Below are 12,830 nucleotides of genomic sequence, written 5' to 3'. Positions count from 1 at the left end.
CAGCCATCTAATTTGCTTTCAGCAATGTTCACCATCTGCTTTTCAAATAAATGTGACCAGTTTTAAGGTTGAGGAAATTTTGTAATAGCTTGAATTTTACACAAACTCATACTTGCACTTGTGTGACGACAAAACAATAAAGCTTTGGTCCAAATAAGTGGGGGTTTCTGAGTCAGCCCTGATCACTAATCAGATTATTAAAACAGCCAAACTTGCATTTATAGAGTGCCTTTTAACGTAAAACACTTGCCTAACAAGACCATTATCAAAAATTGATACTGATACAAGGGAGACATTAGGTCAAATGATCCAAAGCTTTGGCAAAGGCTGATTTTTAACAAACTCCTTAAAGGAGGAATTCCAGAGCCTGGGATCTTGGCAGCTCAAGATTTGGCTGTCAGTAACAAACCCTAATTTTGGAGATGCAGATAAGGCCAGAGTTGGAGAGCTGGAAATGTTGTAGGACTATAGGACGTAACGCATCTAGGAACGAGAGCATGGAGGGATTGAAACAAAGATGATTTTAAAATCGAGGCATTGCTTAGCCAGGCACATGTGCAGGTCGTTGACCATAAGGATAATGGTGAGTGTTAGGATACTCAAGCAGTCAGGAGCAGGAACCTTTGTTGTTCATCCCTGTTAAATCCCATGGTTAACATTGGCTAACTAATCGTTGAAAGGTAAATTAAGTCAAGGATTTCTGGCCTGAAGAGCTTTTCTAATTTTTCTAGGCTGGAGAGTAACATTTTGCATAATTCTGACAGTAAATAGGCTTCACTGGTGAAGGCCTGTACTTTCTATTTTTAAATCAAAGCAATTAGAAGTCATTGGCCACATCACTCAGTTAACCAAAATGTGATAATTTGCATGAACAGAGTGGCTTGTAGAATTTAACTGAACGCATCTGTAAATCCTGATTTTATTCGTCATTCTCCCTACTTATTTTGCGGCCATGTGAAGAATTAATAAACATTACAGATTCTAAGTAGGAAAAAGATTATCTGCTGTAATGAGAAGAAAAGCTGAGCTACTTTCCAAGGTTTCAACAAGAGAAGATTATTAGTCAATAAAAGATGCTAGTGAGGTAGAGCAAATTTGCATCTTTGTGCATTTCTGTGGCTGTTCACTGGAGTCAAAAGATATATTACCATGATTATGGTGCAGTGTTCTTATTCAAAATGAAATCAAGTATAGTGAGGTAACGTTTCAGTTCCACAAAATGGAGTAATGTTTTTGGTATGTGCAAGAGCCATTTGTCTGCCTCCTTGGTATAATTTATGCCAACCACGCTAGTCCTCAAAAACATCTGTTGAGATGTGTGCCACTTTACAAATTTTACACGTTGCCCCTTTTCATGCTGTCTTCTATGTGTTCTCAATAACTCACTACAATCGCATTGTCCTAACTCCAGTATTTATTTTGCCGTTTAACTTGGCATACAAGTTGTTAATATTTCTAAATGTGAAATACACAATTGTTCAATACTTGCTTTTGGTTACTAAATTAGCTCAGGAACAACAGTGTTCATGCAGTTTCTGGGGAACTTGTACAAACAGCATCTGCAAAATAAATTACTGAGAAACCTTTAAGCTTGTATGTTAAGAGAATTTCTGAAAACAGACATTTAAGTTTAAAAACTATGGGTAGCCTTCACTTCACCAAATTCCTTTCTCCTGACCCTGATATTGTGTGTCTGATAGTGGATCTCATTTTGAGGACCTTTTTGCCTTAATGGGATTAAAGTGGTCCCAGGTCTTTGTCTGTGATTTGTCAAGTGATGGGCAGGCCTGTGATTGATTCTCAAATGTTAGTAAGTCTTTTTGTAACCTCTCTGCTTAACTAGAAAACTGAAGTTTCACCTTAGTGTAATTGAAATAGTTCTTTGTGCTGCCGAATGAGCAGTTCGAAAACAGTAAAATGAACTGAGCTGGTGTGAGAGGGGACATTTTTAACATTGTTATAGTTGGTTAGGTGCTGATCATCTCAGCTGGTTGTTCCAAGATTGTCAGGTAAATTTGCAGCAAAAACAAAGAAAATGAGCACACCTACAAAAAAAGACAACTGATATCAGTTCCTAAATTGTCTACAATTTGCAGGTTTCACTGTATTTAAGAATAGGCTTATGAACAGCAGTGTTGCAAAAGTACATTTTTAGATTTGTGATCCCTGTAACTTTGTGACCTCAAAATGCCAGGAGTGGTGTTGATGTTTTTATTTTTAATCAGCATTAAAACTTACCAACTGAATAAAAAGGAATTATTTTTGGCTGCATTTTCCCAAATCTCTTCACAGATTAAAAATGTATACACCAGAGCAATGAAGATCCGTGCTCAAAAATTTGCAGATCATGGAGCTATGATGCTTGACCTTATTCAGGATATTTACTTATTTAACCCTTGGTACGAAGTACTTTTTAAAAAAACGTTTAAATGTAGTCCAAATACCAAACATTTATTTTCCCCTCACGAATACTGACAACCTTGTACAATTGGGCTTAATCAAAATCAAAACCACCCCCACCCCCCAACTGTCCAGTATAGTTTTGAAAGAAACCTAGATTAATCCTCTCCGTCAGGCAAGGTCTCAGAAAAGCATGATATTCCTTCTCCCTTTGCTGTGCTGTAACTGTACCATTCTATATGGTTCTGTTCCTCCATTTTGATGACTGCACAGTTCTTCCTTTAATTCAAAACTTCAGAACATTTCCTCCTAATCCTTGGCCTTTTAAAACTTTGGTTATTAAATATGAACAAAGAACAGTATAGCACAGGAAACAGGCCCTTCGGTCTTCCAAGCCTGTGCCGCGCATTGGTCTAACGAGACCGTTTGTTTGTATCCCTCCATTCCCAGTCTGTTCATGTGATTATCCGGGTAATTCTTAAACGATGCCAGCGTGTCTGGTATCGTTTAAAGCCTCCACCACCCTACTTGGCAACGCCTTCCAGGCCCCCACCACTATCTGCATAAAAAATGTCCCTTTGATATTGGAGTTATACCTCGCCCCCCTCACCTTGAACCTCTGACCCCTCGTGATCGTCACCTCCGACCTGGGAAAAAGCTCCCCACTATTCACCCTATCTATACCATTCATAATTTTATACACCTCTATTAGGTCTCCTCTCATTCTCCGTCTTTCCAGGGAGAACAACCCCAGTCTACCCAATCTCTCCTCATAGCTAAGACACTCCATACCAGGCAACATCCTAGTAAACCTTCTCTGCACTCTGTAAAGCCTCCACGTCCTTTCTGGTAGTGTGGCGAGTACTCCAAATGTGGCCTAACCAGCGTTCTATACAGCTGCAACATCAGACTCCAGCTTTTATACTCTATACCCTGTCCTATAAAGGCAAGCATACCATATGCCTTCTTCACCACCTTCTCCACCTGTGCTGCCACCTTCAGGGATTTGTCGACTTGCACACCTAGGCCCCTCTCTGTTTCTATACTCTTGATGGCCCTGCCATTTATTGTATAGTTCCCCCCTACATTAGTTTTTCCAATATGCATCACCTTGCATTTATCTGGATTAAATTCCATCTGCCATTTCTCCACCCAATTTTCCAGCCTATCTATATCCTGCTGTATTCTCTGACAATGTTCATCGCTATCCGCAAGACCAGCCATCTTCGTGTCATCCACAAAATTGCTGATAACACCAGTTACACCTTCCAGATCATTTATGTATATCACAAATAGCAGAGGTCCCAGTACAGAGCCCTGCAGAACACCACTGGTCACAGACCTCCAGCCGGAAAAAGACTCTTTGCCTGCCACCTCTGTCTCCTGTGGTCAAGCCAGTTCTCTACCCATCTAGCCACCTCTCCTTGTATCCCTTGAGCCTTGACCTTCTTAACCAACCTGCCATGAGGGACTTTGTCAAAAGCCTTACCAAAATCCATATAGACAATATCCACGGCCCTTCCTTCGTCAACCGTTTTTGTCACCTCCTCAAAAAATTCCACCAAATTTGTAAGGCACGACCTCCCTCTTACAAAGCCATGCTGTCTGTCACTAATGAGATTGTTCCGTTCTAAATGTGCATACATCCTATCTCTAAGAATCCTCTCCGACAACTTCACTATCACGGACTTCAAGCTCACCAGCCTATAATTACCCGGGTTATCCCTGCTACCCTCCTTTAAATAACGGTGCCACATTCGCTATCCTCCAATCCTCTGGGACCTCACCTGTGTCCAATGAAGGGACAAAGATTTCTGTCAGAGGCCTAGCAATTTCATCTCTTGTCTCCCTGAGCAGTCTAGGATAGATGCCATCAGGCCCTGGGGATTTGTCAGTTTTAATGTTCCCTAAAAGACCTAACACTTCCTCCCTTGTAATGGAGATTCTCTCTAACGGGTCAACACCTCCCTCTGAGACACTCTGTCAACACGTCCCTCTCCTTTGTGAATACTGATGCAAAGTATTCATTTAAGATCTCCCTGTTCCCTTGGGTTCTAAGCATAATTCCCCTCCTTTGTCCCTGAGAGGTCTGCTTTTTTTTTTGTTTTCCCCTGACAACTCTTTTGTTCCTAACATATATGAATAAAATGCCTTAGGATTCTCCTTAATCCTGTCTGCCAAGAACATTTCGTGACCTCTTTTTGCCCTTCTAACTCTCCATTTGAGTTCTCTCCTACTCTCTCTGTATTTCTCCAGAGCTCCATCTGTTTTCAGTTGCCTGGACCTAACGTATGCCTCTTTTTTTTTCTTCTTTTCGATCAGATCCTCAATTTCCCTAGTTATCCACGGCTTTCGAATCCTACCTTTCCTATCCATCCTTTTTACAGGCACATGCCTGTCCTGCAGTCTTATCAACTGTTCCTTAAAAGACTCCCACGTGCCAGATGTGGACTTATCCTCGAACAGCCTCTCCCAATCAACGGCCACAAACTCCTGCCTAATCCAGCTATAGTTAGCCTTCCCCCAATTTAGCACGTTACCCTTAGGACAACACTCATCCTTATCCATTACTATCCTAAAGTTAACAGAATTGTGGTCACGATTTGCCACATGTTCCCCTACTGAAACTTTGACGATCTGACCAGGCTCATTTCCCAGAACTATGCCCAGTATAGCCCCCTCTAGTTGGGCTGTCTACATATTGTTCCAAAGAACCTTCCAGCATGCATTTTACAAATTCTTCCCCGTCCAGACCGTCAGCCCTAAGCACTTTCCAGTCTATATCAGGGAAATTAAAGTCTCCCACTACAACAACCCTATTTTTTCTGCACCTATCCAGAATCTCCTTACATATCAGTTCCTCCATTTCCTGTGGGCTGTTAGGCGCCTGTAGTACACCCCAGCATAGTGATTGCACCCTTCCTGTTTCTGAGCTCCACCCACAGCGATTCATTACATGACTCCTCTAAATTGTCCACCTTCTGCACTGCTGTAATATGTTCCTTAACTAATATTGCTACTCCCCCACCTCTTTTTGCCCCTCCTCTGTCTTGCCTAAAACGCTTATACCCCAGAATATTCAGCTGCCAGTCCTGTCCTCCTTTTAACCAAGTCTCCGTCACTGCAACCACATCCAAATTCAGCATAAGCATTAAGGCCCTAAGTTCATCTGTTTTACCTGTTACTCTCCTCGCGTTGAAGCAGATGCACTCCAGACCTCTAGGCCCACTCGCGTCATCCTCCTCCAGAATGCTTTCCCTACTTATGAGCCTCGTTAGCATTCTATGCTATGGACCTTGGCCTTCCCAAAAGTCCGTTCACTTCACCAGATCCTACGTGGTAGTCGATCCATTTTAATTTGTGAAGATTTTTTCTTCTATAGAATCACTCCATCCCTTGTACCTAAATTATAATTCCTCCGTTTGCTGAAGAGTCATAGAATCATAAAAACCCAATAGTGCAGAAGGAAGCCATTTGGCCCATTGAGTCTGCACCGACCATGATCCCACCCAGGCCCTATCCCCATATCCTGCATATTTACCAGCTAATCCTCTATTCTATGCAAAGGGGCAATTTTTAGCATGGCCAATCAACCTAACCTGCACATTTTTGGACTGTGGGAGGAAACCCACACAGACACAGGGAAAATGTGCAAACTCCACACAGATAGTGACCCGAGCTGGGAATCGAACCCAGGTCCCTGGAGCTGTGAAGCAGCAGTGCTAACCACTGTGCTACTAATAGTCTTGGAGCTTTGTACAGGGCAAATTTTAAGCCAAGTTTCCTTTGTGCAGGGTTTCCTCCAGCATCCTTGAAGTCTCGTACCAGATCAAACATGGATAAGGAAACCTCTTGCTGGTCACCACCTACTGACCTCCCTCAGCTCAGCTCAACCTCCCTCCTCAATATTCAGCATCACTCTGAAGAAATACTGAGGGGAACAAAGGCACGTAATGTATTCTGGATGGAACTTTAGTGTCCATCACCAAGTAGCTCAGTAGCACTGCTACTGGCTGAGCTTGCTAAATCTTGAAGGATGAATCTGCTGGACACGATCTTTGGCAGGTCATGAGAACTGTTGATGGACAAAATTGCTTTATCTCACCAATCTGTCGCAGATGCATCTAACCATGAACTTACTGATTCGAAATGACTGTCCAGTCGCCCTGTGTTCACAGGGAGGACATCCTCCATGTTCTTTGACATTACCATTGTGCTAAACAAGATAAATTCAGAACAAAACTGAAGTGCAGTGGACCATCAACAGCTGAGTTATATTTGACTACAATCTGTCCACTCATGGCCTGGCATAGATTATCAAGCTGGGTGACCAACCTGGTTCAGTGAGGATGGAAGTAGAGAATGCCAGGAGCAGCACCATGTATAGCTCAGAAGCCAACTTTGTAGCACTACATTGCAGGACTACATACTAGACTATGGAAGCTGCATGTCAGAGCTAAATAACTCCAAAACAAATCAAATAGAGTTCTGTAATCCTGCCACATCCAATTATGAATGGGATAAGGAAGTGACTAACAGGAGAAGGAGCCCCCTCCCCAACACCACCACCGCAAAAACTCTTCCAAATTTGTTCGTGTTGAGTCAAATACTTTATTGAGCTATTGTATTAATGTATTCATTAATATATCTTGATTGATGGTCATAGCTTCAGCAGAATGCTCCCTCTGACAGTTCATGCTATAATTTTTTCCCTTTAAATTCTTGCAACATGTGTTTATATCCTGGGGAAATGGAGCTTTTTCCTTTTTTACGCTTTGTACTTCCATCTAAAATTTGTGGTGGGTTAACTTGCATTCATAAATGTTGTTGCAGTGGAACCTTATCTACTCCTAAGGTAAATGTTTGGTACTGGTCTTGTTTTTGGGTGAAGAAACCAAGTTGCTATGTGATATTTCCAATATAGCACTTGTAATGATCTGTGATACTAAAACTCTGTCTGGTGTATGTAGTTCCTTGAAAAGGTTTCTTTGAAACCTTTCCTCCTATAGTTGGAGGAATGAGGTTGCACTGCTTCATTAAGCAATTGTATGTTCTCCTTGTGACTCAACCTATGTGATTGACAGCTGCTTGTGTTTGCCTTTTCCTTTTACCCCTCACTGTTGTTCCAATGTGTCTGTGTTTATGCCAGCATCCCTAGCTCCGCCCCCTCCCCCTATGCCTCAGCTGACTCCACAGATACCTCTCACAGGCTTCGTGGCCAGGGTGCAAGAAAACAGTAAGTTCTTATGGCTGAGTAGATGCATCCTTTTCTTTACCCATTTAAGGACAGAAGTTTGCATGATTGACATGTTCACATTTTAGGCTATTTCTCTACTGCTGTCACTGGCTGTGTGCTTGTCTGTGTCGCTAAATGTTACTTGACGTGCAATATTTGGTTCTTATTTACATTTGTGTACTAGTTTTAAAGTTGGGTATATTTTGGTTTACTGGGTATCTTGAAACAAATAATTATTTCCTTTTTTAACCCTGTAATTTTAATTGGCTTTTTTCTGTGTAATTGAAGCTGGATAGACTTCTATGCATATTATTTAGATCAATACCTATTTACATTTACTTAGAGTAAAGCCCCCAGTTGTTGTAATATTTAACAAGAAAACTACCTTCAGCTGTTGAAATTAGGATAAAATTGTAATTTGATTTTCTTTTGCTGTCAAAAGCTAATTTACTTAACTGGAGTCTTGTGTTTAGTAGACTATTCTGCATATTGCACGTCTGATATCTGAAACTATTGCATTTGTCATTTTGTGCATGTTTTAGGACACATTAATTTAACCCTACTGTTCATCTGGCTGTATAGTTTCTACATTTGTGCAAAGACTTTTCTTTTAAAGTTTTTGTCTATATAAAGTGCAATGTGCCAATCACAAAAGTTATTAAAATCTAGGAATACAAAGTTGCCACCTGCTGGATAGTGTTGATTGTACATAGTGATTCTTGAACTTCATTGAAATGGTAAGCCATTCATTTACTCATGGTTAACGTGGAATTCTACATGAGCATGTTGGGAAAGACTTTTGAACACTGCAACATTTGGATGAAATTTGTATGAAGATGTCCACTCTGACATGGTACAAATATATCCAAAAATTTCCATTTCCAATGCCTCTAGCAAAATTCAGTTTTCTTGCAAAAATGAAAATTTCTCCAGGTAGTTTTGGGACTTCTGTACTCAATTGTAAATGTTGTGTACAGATTCAGAGGTGCATTTCCTTAGTGAATACAAAATATGGTGGATTTTTAAGTCAACGTACCTTCAGTTCCATTTTTCTTGCTTTTGATCTAGTTTGAGCTCTTACCGATATAGATTAATACAAAAATGTGTTCGGAATCAATTGTTATAATCACCACTTTAAAAATGGATTAAAATTTTATTGTATGCAGTTTTATTTTGGTTCCTGCAGGATAACTTGAAATTTAAGCAATTTTCAACATTTTTAAAATTTTATTGCATGCTAAAATAATATGCATCAAATTATTACCTCCCAATTGGGGAAACTTAGTATTTAACTGAGGCAGTTGAACATACAAGGATCGATGTGTAGATTTTTCATTTCATATATATAGAAATTATGACTAACATGGCTCAGCATGGTCTGAAACCTCTCTACATACTCCGCCTATCTGCATGGTTTCTTTTGAAAGCCTGCAATATGAAATGCATGTGAAATTAATTGTGTTGAATATTTGTGTAAAATTTATTTGTTGTTTTTACTAAATGATATTTAATTATACTAATAAACTGCAAATTGTTCCAGTTGCTGACAGTCCAACCCCTCCACCGCCACCTCCACCAGATGATATACCAATGTTTGATGAATCCCCACCTCCACCTCCCCCACCTCCTGTGGACTATGAAGATGAAGAAGCAGCAGTCGTGCAATACAATGACCCATATGCTGATTCAGACCCTCACTGGGCACCAAAGATTTATCTTGAAAAAGGTAAGTGGTTCATTTATTTTGACTATTGTCACGTGTATTAGTATACAGTAAAAAGTATTATTTCTTGCATGAACAAAGAAAATTACAGCACAGGAACAGACCCTTTGCCCCTCCAAGCCTGCACCGACCATGTTGTCGATCTGAACTAAAACCCCCTACCCTTCCAGGGACCATATCTCTTCTCATCCTATTCATATATTTGTCTGAACGCCCCTTAAAAGTCACTATCATATCTGCTTACACTACCATCCCCAGCACTGAGTTCCAGGTACCCACAACCCTCTGTGTAAAAATAAACGTGCCTCATACATCTCCTTTAAACCTTGCCCCTCGCACCTTACACTTATGCCCACTAGTAATTGACTCTTTCCCCCCCCGGGGGAAAAAACTTCTATCAACTCTGTCCATGCCCCTCATAATCTTGTAGACTTTTCAGTTCATCCTTCAACCTCCGTCATTCTAGTAAGAACAAACCAAGTTTCTCCAACCTCCCTCAAAGCTAATGCTAGGTGACTTCCTGGTAAATCTTTTCTGTACCCTCTCCAAAGCATGCACATCCTTCTGATAGCACAGCAACCAGAATTGAATGCTGCATTCCAAGCGTAGCCTAATCAAGGTTCTGTAAAGCTGCAACATGACTTGCCAATTTTTAAATTCAATGCCTCGGCCATTGAAGACAAGCATGCCCTATGCCGCCTTGACCACTTCCTTCAGCTGCGTTGCCACCTTCAGTGACCTGTGTACCTGTACAGCCAGATCCCTCTGCCTATCAATATTCTTAAGGGTTCTGCTATCTACTGTACAGCCCTCCATTCAGAAATGCACCCTTTCACTGCTACCCTCTGTCTACTATCCATCTTGTCAGCTCACCTCTGATCCCCTACGACTTCACCTTCTGAACCAGTCTGCCATGAGGGCCTTGTCAAAAGCTTTACTGAAGTCCGTGTTGACAATATCCACTGCCTTACCATCACCAATCATCTTTGTCACTTCCTCGCAAAACTCCAAATCAGTGAGAGACGACCTCCCCTTGACAAAACCATGTTGCCTCTCGCTAATATGTACACTTATTTCCAAGCAGGAGTAAATCTTGTCCTGAAGAATCCTCTCCAAAAATTTTCCTGCCACTGACATGAGGCTTACTGGCCTGTAATTACTGGATAACATTTGCTACCCTCCTTAAACAAAGGATCAGCATTGGCTATTCTTTGCCAATTCTGTAGCCAGTGAGGATACAAAGATTTCTCTCAAGGCCCCAGAAATTTCCTCCTTTGTGTGTGTGTCTGTCTCTCTCTCTCTCAGTATTCTAGGGCATATCCCATCAGGCCCTGGGGACTTGTCCACCTTAGTTTTTCAAGACCCTCAATACTTCCTCTTTTTTGATCTCAACATGACCCAAACTATCGATATACCCTTCCCCAGACTCATCATCCACCAAATCCTTCTCTTTGAATACTCACGCAAAGTACTAATTTAATACCTCAACCATTTCCTCCGGTTCCATGTATAGATTTCCCCCCCCTTTTCTTGAGTGGGCTAACCTTCTCCCTGGCTACCCTCTTGCTCTTTACATATGTATAAAAAGCCTTGGGATTTTCCTTAAATCTGCTGGCCAGTGACTTTTTGTGACCCTTTTTAGCCCTCCTTACTACTTGCTTAAGTTTATTTCTGCTTTCCTTGTCTTCCACATTTGCTTTGTGTCCTCGCCTCCTAGCCTTGACAAATGCTTCCTTTTTCTTTTTGACTGGGCTCACTGTATCTCTTGTTGTCCAAGGTTCCTGAAACTTGCCATACTTATCCTTCATTCTTAAAGAACGTGCTACCCTAGATTCTTATCGACTTGCACTTGAAAGCCTCCCATATGCCAGATATTGTTTTGCCCTCAAACGTTTGCACCCAATTTACATTCTTCAGCTCCTGCCTAATATTGTTGTGATTCGCCTTCCCCAGTTTAGCACCTTCACTTGAGGACCACACTTGCCTTTATCCGTCAGTACCTTTAAAGCTTACTGAATTGTGGTCGCTGTTCCTGAACCATTCCCCTACTGAAACGTTGACCACCTGGCCAGGCTCATTCCTCAATACCAGGTCCAATACAGGCACTTCCTTGATTGGATTATCTATATACTGTTTCAAGAAGCCCTCCTGGATGCTCCTTACAAACTTTATCCCATCCATTCCCCTAACACTGAGTCCCAGTCAATATAGGGGAAATTAAAATCACCTGCCACAACAACCTTGTTACTTCTACACCTTGCCAAAATCTGCCTACATACCTATTCTTCTATCGCCTGCTGGCTGATGGGAGGCTATATGTAAACTGTAAATGGCTACACCCTTCCTATCCTAAGCTTTATCCATATTGCATCGTTGTATAAGCCCTCCGAGGTGTCCTCCTGCAGTGCAGCCGTGATATTCTTCTTAACCAGTAGTGCAACTCCCCTACCCCTTTTACATTCCCCTTTATTCCGTCTGAACCATCTGTATCCTAGAATGTTAAGCTGCCAATCCTGTCCTTCCCTTAACCAAGTCATGGACAGGCTGCTCCATGTTTTGTAGGCCTTCATCTGGCATTTTTTTGGATCAATTGATTATGTAGTAATGTGAATAGTGATGGATTGTTTGCACTGATTAGTGAAATGGTAATCTGGTCATAAAACAGTGTGGTTAGAATATGGTTCTCTGTGACAAACTATTCTTAGAATTGAGGGCAACCAGGTTGTTTGTCAAAGTGTAAACTTGTGCCAAATAGCCTGTTTGTGTACTGAGATTTCTGTGCTTCTGCTATTTTTGACCTTGATAAACAAGACAAGAGAATGGCTCCCAATACTGAGACTTCAGCCTGCATTCTCCAGAGTGGCCATTGCAATAAAAAGTTGGACCAGCTGCAGCACCATGGAACATGAGGTTGAATTAGGATCAGGTCTTGAATTGCATCAGACTCACTGGATTCTTGATGTTGTGGAATCTATCAGCTTGGTTTAAAATATGAATAAAACTGCTTTCAAACTACCCAGTTCAGGGGCTGATAATTTTGTGAGACCATTTGATGAGCAGCAGTTATTTTATGTAAGCTTTTTAGATTATTGAGGTGTATCAACATATCTTGCCTCTTGCTTGTGGAAGGCTGGGCACATTTTCAGTGCCCAGGACCAGCATATGTGCAGGTAGTGTCCAGCTGGAAGCTTGAGTTTCAGAGCTGGAATAGCAGCAGGGGATACAGGAGCATCAGTGAGCATGAGAGCATTGTGGATAGCATGTTTAGAGAGGTAGTCACTGCAGCTGAAGAGACCTGAGTAAGGAAGGGAATGGGTGACCACCAGGCAGTCCAAGAGAAACAGACAGATAATTCAGTAGTTCCTTAGATTCTAGCTAGCAAATCTATGTTCCATTTTGGAGGCTAATGAGGGTGCTGTTTCCTCCAGGGAGTGCAGGCAAAGCCAAGCTTCTGCCACTGCAAACAGCCTG

General features: G+C 41.5%; 1 protein-coding gene across 6 annotated transcripts in view; it reads left to right on the top strand.

Moving 5' to 3' along the window:
* The window catches only part of abi1a (abl-interactor 1a), a 110,108-nt gene that overhangs the window by 94,261 nt on the left and 3,017 nt on the right, over positions 1–12,830 (top strand). For 3 of the 6 annotated variants that reach the window (XM_080211544.1, XM_080211536.1, XM_080211573.1), the window contains 2 exons: positions 7,550–7,636; positions 9,177–9,362. In XM_080211544.1, coding sequence (XP_080067670.1) covers positions 7,550–7,636; positions 9,177–9,362 — 273 coding nt within the window. The remainder of the gene's footprint in view (positions 1–7,549; positions 7,637–9,176; positions 9,363–12,830) is intronic. The other 3 variants (XM_080211565.1, XM_080211554.1, XM_080211583.1) reach the window with 1 other exon arrangement.

The sequence above is a fragment of the Carcharhinus amblyrhynchos genome, chromosome 2 (genome assembly GCF_965287045.1).
Source record: "Carcharhinus amblyrhynchos chromosome 2, sCarAmb.v2.hapA, whole genome shotgun sequence".
NCBI classification, from domain to species: Eukaryota; Metazoa; Chordata; class Chondrichthyes; order Carcharhiniformes; family Carcharhinidae; genus Carcharhinus; species Carcharhinus amblyrhynchos.
This window is presented reverse-complemented; position numbering and strand designations above follow the sequence as displayed.